Source organism: Chelonia mydas, chromosome 1 (genome assembly GCF_015237465.2).
Source record: "Chelonia mydas isolate rCheMyd1 chromosome 1, rCheMyd1.pri.v2, whole genome shotgun sequence".
In the NCBI taxonomy this organism is placed as follows: Eukaryota; Metazoa; Chordata; order Testudines; family Cheloniidae; genus Chelonia; species Chelonia mydas.
In genome coordinates, this window is record NC_057849.1 from 39,275,407 (window position 1) to 39,296,427 (window position 21,021).

The 21,021-nt window shown below is 42.9% G+C and overlaps 1 protein-coding gene across 6 annotated transcripts in view; it reads left to right on the forward strand.

The window, feature by feature from the left end:
* The window catches only part of RNF17 (ring finger protein 17), a 241,496-nt gene extending 220,862 nt beyond the window's left edge, over nucleotides 1-20,634 (forward strand). For 4 of the 6 annotated variants that reach the window (XM_043530141.1, XM_043530136.1, XM_043530132.1 and 1 more), the window contains 5 exons: nucleotides 2,587-2,746; nucleotides 16,263-16,398; nucleotides 16,812-17,001; nucleotides 18,888-18,991; nucleotides 19,978-20,634. In XM_043530141.1, coding sequence (XP_043386076.1) covers nucleotides 2,587-2,746; nucleotides 16,263-16,398; nucleotides 16,812-17,001; nucleotides 18,888-18,986 — 585 coding nt within the window. In that variant the 3' untranslated portion in view covers nucleotides 18,987-18,991; nucleotides 19,978-20,634. The remainder of the gene's footprint in view (nucleotides 1-2,586; nucleotides 2,747-16,262; nucleotides 16,399-16,811; nucleotides 17,002-18,887; nucleotides 18,992-19,977) is intronic. The other 2 variants (XM_043530127.1, XM_043530131.1) reach the window with 1 other exon arrangement.
* The last annotated feature ends 387 nt before the right edge of the window (nucleotides 20,635-21,021 follow it).

The following is a 21,021-nucleotide window of genomic DNA, read 5'->3' on the forward strand; positions in this document are numbered from 1 at the left end:
GCCACAAGTACTCCTTTTCTTTTTGCGAATACAGACTAACACGGCTGTTACTCTGAAACCTGATATTATAAAGAATAAAGAAAGCGATAGATTCAAGGTAAGAAGAAGAATAGGCAGGATTCAGACAGGAGAGATCGTGTATAGATCAAATAGTAATCCTACATAGCATCATAGAACTTGTGATCTAATGACAGAAGTTAGAGGACCTTGACTTTGCAGATGACATTAACTTGCTATCCCATTCTCATAGAGACATGAGTGCCAAAACAAATGATTTACAGGCCTATCCACAAGTAGTAGGATTGAAAATCAACAGTGTAAAAACTTAGTCATGAGAATCAACACACAACAAGAAACACTGGTTGCATTTTCTGGGGCCGACCTAGATGAAATCCGATATATCACATACCTTGTCAGCATTTTAAGTACAACAGATGGAACAGAGGAAGACATTAAAACCAGAATAGTGAAAGCAAGATGTATTGTTGTAACTACAGTCGATCTGGAGAAACAGAAATCTTACGCTCCAACTAAACTTCAAATATTTAACCATTATAAAATCAGTCTTGCTACATGGTGTTGAAACTTGGAGACTTATGAAAAACTTTACTATCTAAACTCTGTCTTCATCAACAGCTGCCTTAGACAAATCCTCAATATTAGGTGGGCAGAAAAAATCACAAGCAACAAACTCTGAAGGAGGATGAAACAGAAGCCAGTAGGACTGGAAATTACAGAACAAAAATGGAGATGGCTAGGACATTCATGAAGGGAAAGACCCAATAACATAACAAGATAGGCATTGAACTGGAACCCCCAGGGCAGGAGGCAGTGAGTTAGAACCACAACAGAAGCAGAATTGAAACCTATCTGAATAAAGTGGAAAGAAGCAAAGACTGCCACAGGAGACTAGCAAAGATGGAAGGCAGTGGTGAAAGCCCTGTGTTCCGCATGAAATACAGAGGTGTAAGAGAAGAAAGAAACTTGCACTCACAGATGTTCCCTCAGAAATGTATTTGGACTATGGGACTTCTTGTTGTTTTTTTTTTTTTTTTCAAACCATCTGATTTTTTTTTATTATTATTCATTTGATGTAATAGACAATAAGTAATTGGATTTGATCACTGTGGCAGCATACTGATTTCCTCTCCTGTATTTTCCTTCTTATATTGAAGTGGTGAAACATTCTTATGCCACAATGTTCTGTTTTGTGGGCTTTTAGTATATTACATTTTTCTTTTGTTGGCTTCCTATTCAGCATTTTTTTTTCTCTCAGTCCACACAGCTGCTCCTGGTACTGCCCCTTCTGGACAAGGGCCTAATCTTATGCCCATTGTAATCAAACGAAAGACTCCCACACACTTCAGTGAATTTTGGATCAGACCCCAAACCACATACCAGTGAGAAGCTGGTTCAGTCATAAAATCTGAAGGAGGGATTGGTTTACATTGAGCTATTTAAAGTTATGTTGCTTGGTAAATCTATCAGTGGCTCTGTTACTCTCTTTAATGACTCTTTTTGTATACTGCTCTAGCTTTCTACATGAAACCATGGAAGTTTCTTGGTAGAGCTAATGGTGTTAAAATATAAGACTGAATTTAGAACGTGATGTTAAGGTGCTTAAATACCTTAGTGATGGGCTTCCAGTTTAAGAATTAAAATAGAATATATGTTCTTAATTTAATTATCTAACAAATGCTTTTGGTTCCTTGTCCATGAATAAGCTGAACTTCTATATACTTTTGATCAGGATAAATATTCCATTATAAAGCCACTGCTAGAAACTCTACTCATATTCCTTTAATTTTGGGCAGCAGTTATGTATATGCAGCGTCAGTATGAAATGCATTACCATGATTAGAAAAGTAATAGTACATTGTAATTAGAATCTTTCTTAATCAAGGGTGGATGGTAATGGTGAGTTCTTTTTCAAATTCTGGCCCCTGTCTATATTCTACAACATGGGTATGCATGCACTCCATATGCCTGCGACTGGAGATTTGATGCAGACCATAGCTTCGTATATTAATGAAAGTTTATCTCTCTGTATTACAATTATTTGCTTATTTATACTGATGCACACATTTATACTAGTAGGCCATATTAAAAATAAAATTTAGATGAAATAGAATGTTTTCATGCTTTGCAAGAGAGAGAAACCATTTTAGAAGTTTTTTCCATGAATTTCAGATTGAATCTGTTTAAATTTTAATTTTCCATAGTGGCAAATCCAGAGGAGTGGGAGGGAATCCTGAATTAGACCAAGCCTCTGTGGAAGTCTAACACCTGCACACTTTCGTATATGCAGGGCTTATGTTACCATGGTTACAAGGTGTGGCATTAATAAGTAGTAACTGGTTGCCTTGAACTAAACCCTGAGTAGTAAAATGTAAAACTAATTTTAAGGTGTGGAGGAAAGAAGAATTAGGGGGGTGGGGCAGTGTTTCTTAGTGACAAATCTTTCCAAGATAAAAACCGTTATCCTCTTAATATCCCTTGATCACTTATTACACGTGGCAGTTAATTCTGATGTGTCTGTGAAAGCTGTAATCTTTGTCTTTTATAAAACTCTTCTGCTTTTTTTAGATGTACATTTGCCTTGAATCAGCAGAGGGCCTTAACCAGCAGAGCGACACAGAAGATAGCGGTGTCAGCTGGGATTTGGAATCTGAGAGTCTAGATCAAGTCCTGAAGCACTGTAATCAGAATGTGGAGTCTCTTCCTTTTCTAACAGATTTTAGAACAGGTATTTTTGCAAATTTGTTTTCCCTGTTATAACTTACATAAAATAGAAGTATTTACTCAATAGGTTTGTACTTCTGTGTGTCTATATTTTTAAATAAAACTTAAAACTATAAATTCTTTTGGGAGTGTCAGAGTCACAAGAGACAATAGTGGTGGTTCTTAGAGTGTTCATATCAACTCCATGTTAGGTGTGTGCGCTCCCATGTGCACAGTTGCCAGAGATTTTTCCCTTAGTGGTATCCATAGGGCCATCCCTAGCGTCCCCTGGAGTCCTGTTCTCATGCGCCAGTATAAGGGGCACTGCTGGCCCCAGACCCCCTCAGTTCCATCTTATCACCCGTGACAGTTGCTGGAATGACTTCTCTTTTGCGCTTGCAAGTTCTCCTAGTGGTTTTTCAACTCTGTTATTCTTGTATATAGTTAGGACTTAGTTGTTAGCAGTTAGTTAAGTTGAAGTAGATAGTGGTCGCATTCCAGGATGTTGTCCCAGGGACAGGGCATGCCCTGGTCCCCATGTTTCAAACCGTGTGCCACCTGTCATAAGCCCATGCCAGTGAGCAACCCGCATGTGAGCTGCTTAAAGTGCGTCGGAGAAGCCCACATTAAAGACAGGTGCATGATCTGCAGGAGCTTCAGGCCACACACACACAAAGGGACAGGGACATTCATCTGAAGGCCCTGCTAATGGAAGCAGCGCTCAGACTGGCCTTGGAGCTGTCCCACTCTGATTCAGCGCTGAGCACTTCGGCCTCAGTACGGAGTGCTCCCCCAGCATCATGGTCTGCTTGGCACCATTCACCATCTTCAGTGCCGAGGAAGCGGCACAAGAAAATGTGCACTGAAAGATGGCACTCACCTGTGTCAAAAAAGGATAAGAGGTGAGTGGCTGACAAGATGAGACCCCCTGGTGGGCCACTCGTCCTCCCCAGAGCTGTGGTTGATGGCAGTTGAGCCCAGTCAGGGAACCACCACTGACTTCTGGGAGCAGTTGAGGCACCCTACGCTTGAGATCCCCCTTGACACCGGAGGCATTTCAGGCAGCCGAGGACCTGATGGCCCTCCCAGTACTGCACAGACCATGAGGCCACTCTTCATTGAAGACTGCTCCCTCCAGAGGGAAACCCCCTCATAGGTCGGCCGCAGTGGTCGCCAACCCAACACCGGTCCCCAGCATCCCGGCACTGGTCTCCAGCTCCGCAGCCTAGGTCACCAGCTTCATGACACCTGTCCCCAACTCATTGGCATCAGTCACTGGAAGCATGGCACTGGTCTCCATCCCCCCGGCACCATTCCCTGACTCCACATCATATCCAGCAGGTGGGAACGGCAACGGCTCCGCCATGGTCTCCAAGGGAGGAATACTCATCGGAGAGGAAGAGGAATCCATCCCCCCACCAAGGAGACCCCACTTTTCTTACGCACTGGACTTTGGTGGTGTTCCTGCTGTGGGCACTTGGCCACCGGGGCAGTGGCCAGTACACTGGCAATATTGGAACCCGTGGGGGGTTCCTTCCAATGCCAGGCCCCCACTCCCATCTGTCATCCACAGCCACATCTGAGAAGTGAGTCTTGGCAGCACCCCAGCCAGTACAGGACCCCGACTCGGGCTCCAAACCCAGTACCAAGACCCAAGCAGTGGCTTAAGTGGAGGTGACCCCAGTAGCAGAGGACTTTCCAGCTCCTCCTGTGGTGGTGGCATCTTCCTCGTCCCCAGATTAGGCAGTTGTGGGTTCCACCCCCTGCCACTGGACGACTTCCAGACTCACCAAGATCTCCTTAAACGGGTTGCCACGAATTTGGGGCTAGAGGCAGAGGAACTGAAGGAGCCCATGGACAGCCTCTTTGATATTTTTAGCTGCAACAGCCCCCTCTAAGGTTGCACTGCCAGTCTATGATGGGGTGCTAAAACTGGTTAAAGCACTGGCAGACCCCGTCTTCTCTGCCCCAACTTCGAAAAGGGCAGAGAAAAAATAAGTCCTGGCTAAGGGGTATGAATACATGTACTTGCACCCTCCTCCTGGGTCCCTGGTGGTTTCCACCGCAAATGAGTGGGACAGACAGGGTCAGGCAAGTGTCATGTCTAAAAATAAGGATGCGGAGAGACTTGACTTGTTCGGCAGAAAGGTATATTCAACAGCTAGCCTACACCTCCAGATCTCCAACCAGCTGGCACTGCTGGGAAGATACAGTTATAACATTTGGGACTCTATGGCCAAGTTCAAAGACACTCTGCCTCAGGAGTCAAGGTAAGAATTCCTGGTCATTCTGGAGGAAGGCAAGGCGGTAGCCAGGGCCTCTTTTTAGGCTGCCTTGGATGTGGCTGACTCGGTGGCCAGGTTGATGGTCTTGGAAGTGTCCATGCAGTGCAGCTCGTGGTTGTAGTCCTTGGGCCTTTCTCATGAGGTGCAGCGATCTCCCTTTCAAGGGCAATGCATTGTTCTTGGAGCAGATGGACACCAAGCTGCACAACCTGAAGGACTCAAGGGCCATGCTGCGATCTCCGGGCCTTTACACGCCCCCAGCCTCCAGAAGGCACTTCTGGCCGCAGCCACATCCAAGATTTTTGGGGCCTTTTAGACACGAGCCCTACAAGAAAAAAGAGAAGGGCTATAAGCGCAGACCTTGGCCTGCCAGTCAGGCTTGGGCCAATACCTGGCTGGCCCGAGACAGACCTTTCGAGAGTGCAACCAAGGACGGCCTACTGGACTTAACCCAGGATCCACCATCCCCCTTTTGTTTTTGGACTGTTTATTTCCATTCTGTACTGTGTCCCCCAAATAACTTCAGACCACTGGGTGCTTTCCACCATGACAGTTGGGTACACCCTGCAGTTTTTATCCATTCCTCCCTCCCAACCCACATACCTGTCCCTATTCTGGGACCCTTCTCACGAGCATCTCCTCATCCAGGAGGTAGAAACCCTCCTACGTGTGGGGGGCATAGAGGAAGTTGCTTGAGACTTGAGAGGGAAAAGGGTTCTACTCCTGATATTTCCTAATCGTAAAGGCCAAAGTGGCCTCAGGCCTCCTAGACCTGCATTGCCTCAACAAATATCTCAAGAAGTTCAAATTCCGCATGGTCTCCCTGGCATCCATCTTTTCCCTCCCTGGATCCGGGAAACTGGTACTCAAACTAAAGGATGTTTATTTCCACATCTCCATCTTCCATGGTCACAGGTGATTCCTATGATTCATGGTGGGCGAGCGCCACTACCAATTCACCACATTCTGTTTCAGACTGGCGTCAGCCCCAAGGGTTTTCACAAAGTGTATGGCAGTAGTTTAAGCTTACCTAAGACATCGAGGTGTACATATCTACCCCTATTTCAACGACTGGTTAGTCAAGGATCATTCATGAGCTCAGGTTCAACACAGTGTGAGCAAAGTATGGGCCACCTGTCAGGAGCTGGACCTGCTGATAAATTAGCAGAAATGCACTCTGATTCCAATTCAGAGGCTAGAGTTTATAGGAACAGTGCTCAACTCTATTCGGGCCAGAGCCTACCTGCCAGAAGCCTAGTTCTGGTGATGTCTGAGCTAATTGCCCCTGTCAGATCCCACCCACTCATGACTGCTCTGGTATGCCTCAGGCTGCTCGGTCATATGTCAGCATGCACTTACATGGTGCAGTACACACAGTTGTACCCCAGACCTCTTCAGATGTGGCTGGTGTTAGTCTACTCCCCCAGAAGACACCATTTGGACTTAGTTATTACAATCCCTTTGGCCATTCTAGCATCATTAACTTGATGGTCAGATCCACAGTCAATAATGACCGGGGTTCCCTTTGCCACCCCGTGCTCATTGGTGACATGAATCTCAGATGGGTTAGACCTGGGGTGAGGAGCCCACTTCTGCAGTCACAGTACCCAGGGCCTCTAGTCACAGGGAGAACTCTCCCTGCACATAAATGTCAGGAAACTCAGGGCAATTCGCTTGGCCTGCCGGGTGTTCCTTCTCTACCTGTCAGGCAAGGTAGTGCAGGTCCTGACAGACAATACAGACGTGATGTTTTATGTCAACGAGAATGGGGGAGTTTGCTCCTCGGCCCTGTGCCAGGAGGCTCTTCAATTTTGGGACTTCTGCATGCAACACGTTCATATCAAGGCATCACACTTTCCAGGGGACCGGAATACACTGGCAGATCACCTTAGCAGGTCCTTTTCTTCTCACCACGAGTGGTCCCTCCACCCGGAGGTAATCAGCTCTGCTCAATGCATGGGCTTGGCAACGGTTACCAGTCAGACATCTTCCTACGGCCGTGGTCAAGGGATCTGCTGTATGCCTTTCCACATATACCGTTGGTACACAAGGTCCTCTTGAAAATCAAGAGGGACAAGGCAAAGGTAATCTTGATTGCCCTGGCATGGCCGTGCCAGCACTGGTTCAGCATGCTCCTGGACCTTTCCGTAGTAGCTTCACTAGAGCTCCTTGTGTGTCTGGATTTGATCTTACAGAACCAAGGCCAGCTACTCCACCCAAACCTTGTGTCCCTGCACCTGGCAGCTGTGTGGCTGAACCAGGAGTAGCAAGCCTGCTCAGAGCATGTCCTCTATCAGAGCGATCTACTTGGCCAAGTGGAAGCGCTTCACTTCTTGGGCCTGGCGGATCAGCTGAGCAGAGATGTAATGGAACTGCGTGAGTGGTCATTTAAACAAATCCACTGTAGACAAGATCTTTACCCTGTGGGGTTAAGATTTGCTCACAACAATACAAAATGCAAAATGTCATCTGTTCTCTTCAAGAGCCGAGAGAAAGTCTATCCATATCAGACACCTTTCTCCTCGTTAGGGTAGAAGTTCTGCTCTGTGCCTTCCTTTTCCACCAGCGGGGGATAAAGATAAGAAAAGTCAGACCCAAAATAATTTTTATTGTCCCAGCATGGGCCAATACAGAAGTGGTTGTTAGCCTTTCTGACTTAAACTCTTCCCTCCTGTTGAGCTAATGTCTACCCAGACCCTCTATCATGCAGACCTCACTGCATGAGCTATAAGACTGTACTGGACCTTGAGAAATCTTGTCCATTACAAGTGCAGTAAATATTGATTAAGTAGAAAACAGTCAACTAGAAGGTACTATCATCTCAAATGGACCAGATTTGTGAAGTGGGTGAGTGAGAAACTTACAAATCCACCCGAAGCACTAGTTCAATCTATTCTTGAATATGTACTTGAGGTAAAGCTTTCATGACTTTCCCTCTCCTCCTTTGAAGGTTCATGTAGTGGCTGTCCACCATGCATTGATAGATAATAAATCAGTCTTTACACATGATACAATAAACCAATTAACAAAGGGACTTGCTGAAATGTAGCCACCAATAAAGAATCCAGTACTGTCATGGGATCTCAGTTTAGTTCTTCCTCAGATTATGAAGCCTGCCTTTGAGCCTATAGCAGTGTTCTCTGTTCCAGCTATCTATCAGAATAGCTTTCATTGTAGCCTAACGTTGGCTAGATGAATGAACTATATGCCCTCGAGGCTGATCTTCCATTCATTGTCTTTCACAAAAATAAGGTGATATTTTGCCCTAACCCTAGTTTCCTTCTGTCAAGGTTCCTCCCCCACTCTGAACTCTAGGGTACAGATGTGGGGACCTGCATGAAAACCTCCTAAGCTTACTTTTATCAGCTTAGGTTAAAACTTCCCCAAGGTACAAATTAATTTTATCCTTTGCCCTTGGAATATCCACTGCCACCACCAAACTCTAACTGGGTTTACTGGGAAACGTAGTTTGGACACGTCTTTCCCCCCAAAATCCTCCCAACCCTTGCACCCCACTTCCTAAGAAAGGTTTGGTAAAAATCCTCACCAATTTGCATAGGTGACCACAGACCCAAACCCTTGGATCTGAGAACAATGAAAAAGCATTCAGTTTTCTTACAAGAAGACTTTTAATAGAAATAGAAGTAAATAGAAGTAAAGAAATCACCTCTGTAAAATCAGGATGGTAGATACCTTACAGGGTAATTAGATTCAAAACATAGACAATCCCTCTAGGCAAAACCTTAAGTTATAAAAAAGACACACAGACAGAAATAGTCATTCTATTCAGCACAGTTCTTTTCTCAGCCATTTAAAGAAATCATAATCTAACACATACCTAGCTAGATTACTTACTAAAGTTCTAAGACTCCATTCCTGGTCTATCCCCGGCAAAAGCAGCATACCGACAGACACAGACCCTTTGTTTCTCTCCCTCCTCCCAGCTTTTGAAAGTATCTTGTCTCCTCATTGGTCATTTTGTTCAGGTGCCAGCGAGGTTACCTTTAGCTTCTTAACCCTTTACAGGTGAGAGGATTTTTTCCTCTAGCCAGGAGGGATTTTAAAGGGTTTTACCCTTCCCTTTATATTTATGACACCTTCCCATGTGGTATCTAACTTTCACCTTAATCAAACAATCTGCCAATATTTTTCCCCAGGTCTCATGCTTATATAGGTGAGTTAAAGCTACATACTTTGGATGCTAAAAGAGCTCTGGCTTACTATCTTAACAGAACCAAGGAATTTAGGATTTCTAGTCTCCTTGTTTCATATGTAGACAAGCATAAGAAACTCACTATTTCTTCTTAGACATTATCTAGATGGGCTAGATAGTGCATAGAGAAAAGCTGTAAACTAGCATCTGTTCTACTCTTGCGGGAGTATGCCTTAGACATATTCAAGTTTTAGAGAGATCTATAGGTCTGCTACTTGGAATTCTATCTGTATTTACAAAACACTACTCCCTAGATCTAGCATCTAGGTTGACTGCTAAGTTTGGTAGTGTTGCCTGATATATTGATTATGTTACTGATTTAATTTCCCCAATTAGCACTCTGAAATTTGATAGATTCTTGTCCCAAGATTAGGCCAGTATTACCAAAATTACTGTTCAGTTTGGAGCCCTGATGTGCATGGTTGTATCATTCACACTTAGGAAATCGCATTATATTTATAATACTTTTATTAATATAGTTAGCAAATTCATAAACACTCTAGCCCCACAGAGTAGGTAGAGATTATACAGTAAGAGCTGAGCATCCATATCCTTCCACCATCCCTTGCAAAACAACCTGAAATCCGAGGATGCATCAGGATGTATTTCCGGTAGAGATAAGGAAGTGGTGGTGTTGCCATTATATGAGGCACTGGTGAAACCTCATCTGGAATACTGTGCACACTTCTGGTCTCCATGTTCAAGAGAGATGAATTCAAATTGGAACAGGTGCAGAGAAGGGGTACTGGGATGATCAGAGGAATGGAAAACCTACCAAGGAGCTTGCTTGATTTAGCCTAACCAAACGAAAGCTGAGCGGAGATACGCTTATTCTCTACAAGTACATCACAAGGATAAATACCAGGGAGGGAGAAGGAGTTATTTAAGTTCAGTGCCAGCGTGGACACAACAAATGGATATAAACTGGCCATCAACAAGTTTAGGGTTGAAATTAGATGAAGGTTTCTGACCACCAGAGGAACAAAGTTTGGGAATAGCCTCCCAAGGGGAGCAGTGGGGGCAAAAACTAAATTTGTTCCAAGACTGAGATTGATCAGTTTATGGAGGGGATGGTATGATGAAATTGCCTACAACGGCATGTGGCCCATCTGTGACTGCTAGTAGCAAAACTCCCCAGTGGCCAGAGATGGGGCAGGGCTCTGAGTTATTACAGAGAATGCTTTTCTGGGTGTCTGGCTGGTGGGTTTTGCGCACATGCTCAGAGTTCAACTGATCACCATATTTGGGGTCAAGAAGGAATTTTTCCCCAGGTCAGATTGGCAGAGACCATGGGGGGGGGGGGGGGGTTCGTCTTCTTCTACAGCATGGTGCACAGGTCAGTTGCTGTTTTAAACTAGAATAAATGGTGGATTCTCTGTAAGTGGAAGTCTTTAAATTGTGATTTGAGGAGTTTGGTAACCCAGCCACAGGTTATGGGTCTATTACAGGAGGGGGTAAGTGAGGTTCTGTGGCCTGTGATTTGACTAGATCAGTGGTTCTCAAACTTTTTTGGCTCAGGACCCATTTGTAACTGTGTATAGCCTGTTGCGACCCAGTAAATAGTCTGGGGGTGGAGTCCCTGGGGTGGTTTTGATTGGGTCCTGCCTCCGGGTGGGTGGGGGAGAGTGTCCTGCCCAGCACTCACCCCACAGTGGCAGCTCCTGCAGCTCCTGTGCGTGGAATTGGCTGGTCTTGGCTCTCAGCTCAGGGCATTGCAACCTCTGGGGTTGCAGTGCTGCAGGTTTGCCCTCCCCCTGACTGGACCGAATTTGTGTGAGTGGTGTTTGTAGCTCATGGAGTTGCAGTGCCACTCATTCAAATTTGGCCTAACCGGATTCCCGTCATCATGATGACTGGGCCAAACCTGAGTGGTGCTAGGACCCCAGAGATTGCAGTGCCTGGAGCCAGGGAGGCGAGCCCAGCCAGCCCTCTGAGCCAGAAGTCACAGGAGCTGCTGTGTGACCTTTTGAAACATTCTGGTGACCCAATTTTGTGTCCTGACTAGGGTGACCAGATGTCCCGATTTTATAGGAACAGTCCTGATATTCAGGGCTTCGTCTTATACAGGCGCCTATTACCCTCCACCCCGTCCCTATTTTTCAAACCTGCAATCTGGTCACACTAGTCCTGACCCATGGGTTGAGAAACCCTGGATTAGATGATCATGATGGTCCCTTCCGGCCTCAAAGTCAGAGTTATCTTACTCATCACCATCATCAGTGGTCGTCTTCTTGGCATCTCCCAGGGACTTCATCTCTCCCTCCCAAAGCACACAGGCTGGAATACAACTTTTATAATGTGTGACGCTGTGGCCACTATGCCTAATGCACGTTCAGTAGGGGGTTCTCCTCTTATTAGTATTTCCTCACCCGACTAATGTTGGGATGCCCTTCTCCCATAGGTTATTCATCCTTTTACCTCAAGCTTATTACATCTATTGACTTACCAAACTAAAAATATTCCAAGCGTGGTTACCTACCAGAAATTTAGTCTTTACGGCAGTCTTTGTTGTGATATCTTATGATCTTCTAGGATCACTCTTGGTTATACTTATGCTGAGGCTTGTTATGCCTTAGTTAATTTAGCTTAGATTTTTTTTTACAGGCCTTGAGGCTTGTAGGCTCATTGCATTATTGCCTTAACTCAGTGGTTCTCAAACTTGGGGCACACAGGAATGTGTCAAGGGAGGCACGAGCTGTGTGCTTTTTAAGAGCTTTGACTGTCAGCCCTGGGCGGCTTGGACTCATGCAAAAGGGTTGTGCACACCTGGGAGTCAGGAAATGGGACTAAAGGGGACAGCTGGAGAATACAACACAGAGCTGTCTTAAGTCCCCACTCAGTAACCTGGAAAAATTACACACCACCCCAGGCTCCTTTGAGAGGCAATACTTCCCCATTCACAAGCAGAGAGTCTAAGCATAGAAAAGAAACTTTTAATGAAAGGAGGAAAGTCATCCAACATTAATTAGGGAAAATGCCACAAGCAGGATTCATAAACAAAACTCTGAGCAGAACACCCACGCCAGAGTGTGTGGGGCAGAGTCTTCTGCCTCATGTTCTTGAGTTCTACAACCAAAAGTTCCTGTACTGTGCTCTCCTCTGCTCCCTCACCATACACCATTCGCAGTGGTTGTCCTTGGGGTCAGTGAGGACCCAGGGTTCAGAGCTGCATCTGTGTGAATTTACCTCCCACCGAGGGAAGAAGGCACGTTGCTTGCTCCTTCATCTGAGGCTGCATGTGTGAGAGTTTACCTCCCACCGAGGGAAGAAGGCTCCTTGCTCTGGCTGGCCACCCCTCCAACCGAGGTTCCTCTCTGCTGGTCGCCCCGCCTGGCCGCCCTCCCAGCAGCTGTTCCTTGTTACCTGGCTGCCCTACCAGCCAACTGCTTGCCACTTTCGCCAGCCACCCATCAATTACCTTCTGCTGCCACCTGCCTCTCTGCTGTGACCTCTGTAGGTCAGTCTCTTAGTGATTTTTAACTCTCAGAAAGCTGGGCAGAAACTGCTCCACCACAAGTGATTTCCACTCTTATTGAGTACTTGAAATAACAAAAGGCTCCTAATGAAGCCAATTTAGCTCTACCTTTGAACAGTGGGGAGGAACTGGTTAAACCAGACTGGGGACCCTTAGAGAGAGTCCACACCTCCTGGCTAGGACACCTGTCCTCACTCCTCTTACTTTCACAGGAGTCTGGCATTCGAGCTCCTGGCTTAACGAGGTTCTTTTAGCTGAGGGTGACTCCCTCATTTGGGACAAGTTAAGTACAGTTCTGCTTCATACAAGACAGCAGTATTGATAACATTTCACTACCCCTGCATTCAGTACTCAAGTGATTTGTAACCCAACACCAGCCAAAGTTGATCATTTTGAGCAACACTGCTCTATCTGCTTGATATCTTGGCAGAGTAGGTGTGTTCATGTAAATACAGTTTGCTCCTGAAGTCTCTCCTCCTCCCCAACTAGCTGTCAAAGGAGAGTTCATTCAGACCTGGCTTATACTTACACTTAGTGTGGCTTTTTCCCCCAAGTAAATTTTAAAACATTATAAGCAGCGTGCATACAGTGAGAAACAGCTTACATGAGAAATTAATCATTTTGTGACAAAGGGAGAAAAGTGTACAACACAAACCAACATGAGGGCAGCAGTGGCAGCTCCAGCAAAACACAGAAGCCAAAAATATTACAAAACTTATTTCAACCAGGCTTTACATGGAGCAGGTCCAGCGATGCACCAAAGCCTCAGTGTCTTGTATGTGGCAAAGTACTGTCAAACAACAGTATGCAGCCATGGAAGCTACACTGACATCTTGAAGCAAGCTAGCCTACCTTAATATATAAATTTGTAGAGTTTTTTTGAGAGAAAGCTCAGTGAGTTAACAGGACAAAAAACATTGTGGATATGTACAGCACTGTCACCATGAATGCTACAGAGGCTTCTTACCATGTGGCTTTGTGCGTTGCCAAAGCAGTTAAACCAGACAACATAAGTGAGAAACTACTTCCAGCTGCAATGGATATATGCACAGTGATTATAGGAGAGAAAGCAGCATCACACCTAGATGTGATCGTACTTTCTAATGATAGTTTCACCCCATATTGCAGAGATGGTCACTAATGTAAAAAAGCAGCTCCTAGAAAGTCTTTGTCAGAGCCCATATTATTCAGTTCAGATTGATGAGTCTATCGAGCTATCAAATGCTACCCAGCTACTGATGCATATTCATTTTGCTACAGCAAGAATTAAAAGAGGAACTTCTGTTTTGCCATTCATTTCCAACACAAGCAACAGGTGAAGAGCTTTTTAATCTATTAAATATTTTTGTTCAAGGCACAGGCCTTGATTGGGGACTTTTTGGAATTTGTAGCAATGGAGCACAGTCTATGGCAGGACAGCATAGCAGGCTTGTGACAAAGGTACAAGCATGCCCACAGCAACCTAGAATCATTGTATGATCCACAGATAGGCATTGGGTGCTAAGAAGATGGCAGAGGAGCTCAGCAATGTTCTTTCAGTTGCAGTAAAAATTGTAAACTTTATAAAGTCGCACCAGATTAATTCAAGGGGTTTTGCCATTTTGTGCAAAGAGATGGAGGCAAACTTCACACAGCTGTTACATGCAGAAGTTTGTTGGCTGTCCAGGAGATATCTTTGTTGTCATATCTGGCTGAGATATTCAAGCGACTGAATTCTCTGAATGTGTCACTTCAGGCACAAGATGCAAATGTTTTAATTGCTAATGTTCCAATAGCAGCATTCATTAACAAACTTGAACTGTGGTCTTCATATGTACAGCAGGGATCTGTTTCCATATTTTCAACATGGAGGACATTGTGCAACAGTGCGATCTGTCAGTTGACAGTATCCAAGATGTAATTGTTTAGCACTTAAGGGATCTGTAGGAGCAGTTTCGTGAATACTTTCCTGAAGTGGGCAAAGACAAATGTAATCAATAGATCAGGAACTCATTCAACTTTAAGCCAAACCCCACAAATATGCTGTTTTCAAAAGAAGAGGAAAGCATTATCAACCTGTCAGGCAACAAGGAACTGCAGCACAAATTTTCACAAATGAAAAGCTTTTGGTTATCAGTGGGATCTGAATTTTATGAGTTAACACACCAGTCTTTTAAAGGACTCATTCCTTTTTCATCCCCCTATGCGTGTGAGTCAGGCTTCTCAGCATTAACCACAATCATAACAAAAACAACAAGGAGTCCAGAGGCACCTTAAAGACTAACAGATTTATTTGAGCATAAGCTTTCATGGGTAAAAATCTCTCTTCTTCAGAAACATGGGGTGAAAGTTACAGATGCAGACATAGTGAGGTGTTTACCCACGAAAGCTTATGCTCAAATAAATCTGTCAGTCTTTAAGGTGCCACCGGACTCCTTGTTGTTTTTGTGGATACAGACTAACATGGCTACCCCCTGATACTTGAAATCATAACACAGAATCACTCCCAGCTTTCTATTGAAGATGACTTACATCTCTTCTTTTCTACACTCCAACCCCGAATTCTACTACTTTGTATGGTGAGGAAACAAACACACTCCTCCCCCTGAAAAGATAGGACTTATGGATATTATACTGAATTAACATATCATTGTTTGGTGTCCTGTTCCCTAAAATGTTTGAAGTTTTATTTTCATTGCGTCCATTTGTATTTTAAAATTAACACTTCTGAAATTCATATGGATCTATAATTGATCAAATACCTTCTATCCTTTTATTCATTTTTTGCAACACACAGGATTTTCAGTTTGTTATATTGTTTTAGTAAACTCTGGGGATGCAGTTATTTTTTTCATAGCTCAGGGAGGCTCACTATGACAAAGTTTGATAACCTCTGCCTTAACATATAACTGTGCCTCACCTAGCAAATACCTGTACCTGTAGGCTACTGTAGGGCAGTACTTATGCCTATTCAGTTAGGACTTTTGAGTCCCCAACTTTCCTTTGAGGTACTGCTTGTCAGACTATCCCATAAGCAGGAATATGCAGAGGACACTCAAAGAAATAACCAAGATTACTTACCTGTAACTGGAGTTCTTCAAGGTGGATTCTGTATATTCACATTTCCCATTCACTGTCCCCTTTTCCTCAAATCCTAATGGAATCTTGAGTCTGCAGAAGCAGTGGAAGGAACTTTAGAGCCTCGCTTTCAGAATATTCAGAAACACAGGGGAGGAGGAGAAAGGGGCACATAAGAGCACTACAGGGCACTGCTGTGAGAAGCTTCCACGGTCTGAACTGTTTCTGCCAGTGCATCCCATGATTAATTATGCAGAGTCCATCTCAAAGAACTCCAGTTACAGGTAAGTAGACTTTACTTGCTATAAGGTAAGTAACCATTCCTTTCTAAATTAATTTAATTTTTTTCCAGTTACTCTGTCTTTTTAAAAAAATTATGGATACTATTTAAAAAAAACATGAATTAGAGGACAGAAAATAAAACTTGATGGTATAATACAGCTTGTTTTACAGCTCTGATAGCATATGTGCTAAATTTTGGATTAAATAATGTGCTTTTTCCTTCTTACAGAAATGCCTTGCCTGGCAGAATACAATGATAGCTTGTGGTATAGAGCAAAACTACTCTATATTAAAGAATTTGACCCTGTTAATATTTTGGTTCAATTTGTTGACTATGGATCAACTGAAAAATTACCAACAATCAAGTAAGTGCATAGTTCAATTTTTTAAACTTATATTTATCAAGATCTGGTATTTAAAAAAAAAATTAGCTTGCATCTGTACTTCTAAATTGTTCCTGTCTGCCTTAGGTACTTATATGGCCAGCCCCATTCCTTAGTATCTGAGCACCTCCCTCACAACTCCCCTGTGAGGGAGGGCAGTACTACTATCCCCATTTTAGAGATGGGAAACTAATGCTCAGAAGGGCTTTGTGACTTGCCTGAGGTCACACAGGAAGTGGGTGGCAGAGCAGGGACTTGGACCCAGGTCTCCCAAATCCTAGGCTAGTTTCCTAATCATTGAGCTATCCTTCATTAACATTTTAGTTCTAGGTAGTGATTAACAATTGCACTGTTGTCTTGCATATTTTAAGACTAGGATTTTCATTCTGATTTAGATTACGTCAGATTCCTTCTCACCTTATGCAATATCCTGCTCAAGCAGTAAGAGTTCTGTTGGCTGGATTTAAGCCTCCTTTGTATGATACAGAAAAAAAGAGAATTCCATACTGCCCTGAATGGAGCATGCAAGCATTATGGGCCATGATAGACTGTCTTCAAGGCAAAAAGCTCTATGCTTCCACAGTGGTAAGTTTTTCCTTTTAGTTCCTGCCAAACGTGAGGTATCTTGGTTTTAACATTTTAAGTGGAATGTCTGAACCTTATACAAGATTTATTGTGAACCTTGTTCTTTGGTTTAAAAAAATTAGACTCATAAACACTTTAATGTTGTGATGTTTCTGAAAAAGGCAGAGGATCAAGTGCATAGGAATTTTCTTCACCATGTTACAGACAGCCCACTTCTCAAGCCCGCCTGCCTGCCTGCATGATTTTAACCTCCTTTATTACTCCTTCACTAGAAACCATTATTCTTGCTTTTATGCTTCACGTTTCCATTTGGGTTAGCGGTGTCCAGTGCCCAAAATAAAGAATAGGTTTGTAAGTACTAAAAATGTACTGTCTCCTTCCTTCCCCTGCTTCTCCTTGCCTTTTTGCTGCCCCCTAATATTCCTCCTCATTCTCCTGTTAAGGTACCCAGATATTCAAAGTGAAAATCTGGCCCACCTATCACAGAGGATTTTTTTTTTGTCACTTTGATGGGAAGGTCAAGGAGGTGAACAATAAAAAAGTAGGCTTTTGGGGGATGTTTGAGCTGCCTCTCCATCAGTCATTTTATTCTCTGTCCCTATCTATTGGATAGCCACTGACACATACAAACTCATGCAGCCGTCCCACATGTTACTTTCAATCTCTTTCCCACCTGCCCCCTTCTCTTTGGGCTTGTCTACATTACCCACACGATCGAGGGGCAGCAATTGATCCAGCGGTGGTCGATTTAGCTTGTCTAGCCTAGACGCGATAAATCAACCACCGAGTGCGCTCCCATCACCTCCAGTGCTCTACCGGAGTGAGAGATGCAAGCGGAGTCAATGGGGGAGTGTCAGCTGTCGACTCACCGCAGCGAAGACACCGTGGTGAGTAGATCTAAGTATGTCGACATCAGCTACGTTATTCACATAGCTGAAGTTGCATAACTTAGATCAATCTCCCCCCACAGTGTAGACCAGGCCTTTGTGTCTTCCACTTACCTTCAACACGCTCTGGAATTCTGGCTACTCTATTTATTGAAAACTTGTATGCCTTGTGGATCTGAGTTAGTGATGTTTGTAAAATGTTAACATTGTCATTAACCAAATTTCTGAAATCTAAAGATAATGGAATATTTGTATAAAATTGTCTTAAGTTACTTCAGTATATTTAATGTCAAGTGGTTTAAAAAAAACAAAGTTCTTACTGGGTAGTTTGGCTAAGGGTTGCATTAATCACTGAAGGAACTTACTACTATCAGTTAACAATTTTATGTGGGAATATGCTATTTAATATAAAACAAAAAATTTTAATTTCCAAATGGACATTTGTGTTGTACAATCATTATCCTATGTCTAACATTTACTTAAAAAATTTCCTTCCAAAACATTGTAACTTTCATCATATATGCAAAGTGAAAACTTAAATTGATTTTAAAAGAAACTTGTAATAGAGATCAGGCTTAGTTCACGCAGTACTGTAATATTTTTCAGTTTTATGTTCACTTTCAAATGAACAGATCAGATAACTAAGGGTTTTTTTCCTTTTTTAATTCCTATCATCAAATTTTAAGCTTAGCATCATTGCCATTTTTTTCTACTTAATGGGATTAAACTAATGATTCACTTATTTTTGCAACTGTCTTTCACACCCCAGCCCTCTTGTTTATCTCATCCACCTGTTATGTCTTGTCTTTTACACTATAAGCTGTTTGGGACAGGGACTGCCCTTTTCCCTATTTTTGTACAGTATCTAGCTCAATACAGCTCCAGTCTGGTTGGCCTGTAGACATTACTGCAGTATAGACGTAGAAGAATAATTGCAACAGTCAACTCTTACTACTTGAAACAGATCTTTCTGTACTTCTGAAAATTTCTGATTTCCAGACTCAGTCTCCAGAGCACACTGTGTTTTTGTATGACGATGAACAATGCTTAGTTCACATGAAGCTGGTAGAAATGGGATTAGCAGACTTTGATCAATGACATATGTAAGTACAGTAAACTTGAAGTGTCACTTGAGGCAATTATAAAAAGTAAGATTTTTTAAATCTAATATTTTTTAAGCGATGGGCTCAATTGTTTTTTAAATCATCTGACCAGAACTAGCTTTTTTTTTTAATACCCTTTGGGTGCTAATGTAATGTAAATGGCAAATAATTATTTTATAATAAATATGTAAACAAAAAATGCATATAATATTAGAAAACAAAACATTGCAGCACAACTGTACATTCTTGTGATCAGAAGATAGCTACACAGTCCATGCTGCCTGCTTTCACACAGTCAAAAGCAGCTCTTGGTCCTTTGAGGAGCAAATCCTTGTCTGTTTGCTTAAACCTGACCTGAAGTCTAGGGTCTAGTTTGAGAGCCAACAAGGACTGGAACAAGCTATTAAGTTCAACCAGCGTACAGAGGGAAGAGAGACTTTTATAGCCTGCTTATAATCCAGATAATCACTGACGAAACAGGTGAAATTGCAAGTGACTGGCAATTTTACAGTATTCTCTATACAAACAGTAGTGACAAGTTACATCTGCAAGAACCAAGCTGCTTCCTCCACTAGAACCTCTTCAACTCCCATATTCTGCGCAGTCTTTTTTCCCCATAGATAGCAAGATACTTTTTCTGTTAAACATTCATTTCAGAATCTTGTTACATGATATGCCTTGGTGCATGGTGGCATATTTCCTACTACAGTCTCTTTGCTTATTAGTTTGCTTCACTGGTTTATTATGGTGACTAAACCAGTCATTCTTGTCTTTATAGTTGTATATATTGTAATATGTTGTCCTATGATTACTTTTATAGTAATTAGTGAAACCAGAGGGAATCTGCACCAGTGCATAATGAGGCAGTATGGACTGTTCTTTCTGTACCTGGTAGTAGTTTAGACTCCTTAGTTAAGGAGCCTACCAGATACGGAGAAAGTAGCTGTTTTATTATCTAAATTTGACACTAGTTTTTGTGTTTCCAGGTATACTATATAGAGAGCTTTTGATGAAGACTACAGTATCTGAAGAGGAAAGGTGGTTTTTTTGGGAGGGGGTTGGTGGTTGGTTTTTTTTTTTAAATTTTGTTCTGGCATGTTAATTTGCCTTGTCTTGTTCTTTCTACATACAGTAATTGAGTGGAATGCCTGAAATACTCAGGTGTGGTTTTTTTGTTCAGAGCTGTTTTCATAACTATGGAAGGATAATGTTAAAATAAATATTTGTTTTGTTTACCTTGCATCTGAAAGAAAAAGCTTTTGTTTTATTTGTTGATGCTTTTCCTTCATACTTGTACAAGGCAATAAGTTGTGGGTTACCTCGTTTATATCATCTGAGGAGTGTGGGTTTCAAAGCGCCAAAGCAAAATGACAGGTCCAGCACCAAGGACAGATTGCAGTTTGGAGGTCTTGACGTTTTCACTTTATTGCTCCGTTTGTACATGAGAGGGGAACATAAAGGAACAAAATGATAGTGACCTAAGAGTGTTTGAAGTAATTAATGTTGGCACATTCAGTGTCTCATATATGAAATGACTTATTTATGGCTCTCAAGATTGCTCACCTAGTTCTAACATAATAGTCTCAAGAGTTAACATAGTCCTTTTTTAGAGCAACATCTCCCGAAGTTGTTCAGCTTTTCTGGGCACAGTTTTACAGCATGATTCAGAATTTTAATGACTTAGTGACCACCTGGAAATACCTAGCATTTATAAACTGTTCTCTGTTCTTAGTACCTCCTGCAGCAAGCTTTTAATTTCTCCTTATAGAACATGCTCTCATCATACCAGTATTTTGGGTGTTTAGTAAAGACTTATCTATGGGCCATGTGTCTTGAAGAGCTTAAATGCACGCTCCAATTCCTCTCTCAGCAGACAGGAGCAAAGAGGAATTGGGCTAGATCTACACTGGAATTTAGGCACCTAAGTCCAACAGTTAGATGCCCAGATCATCCTCAGAACTCCTCAGTTGCTGCCTAATCCTGTAGGGGCCTAAATTCCCACAAATGGGCATGTTCAAAAGCACTTAAGT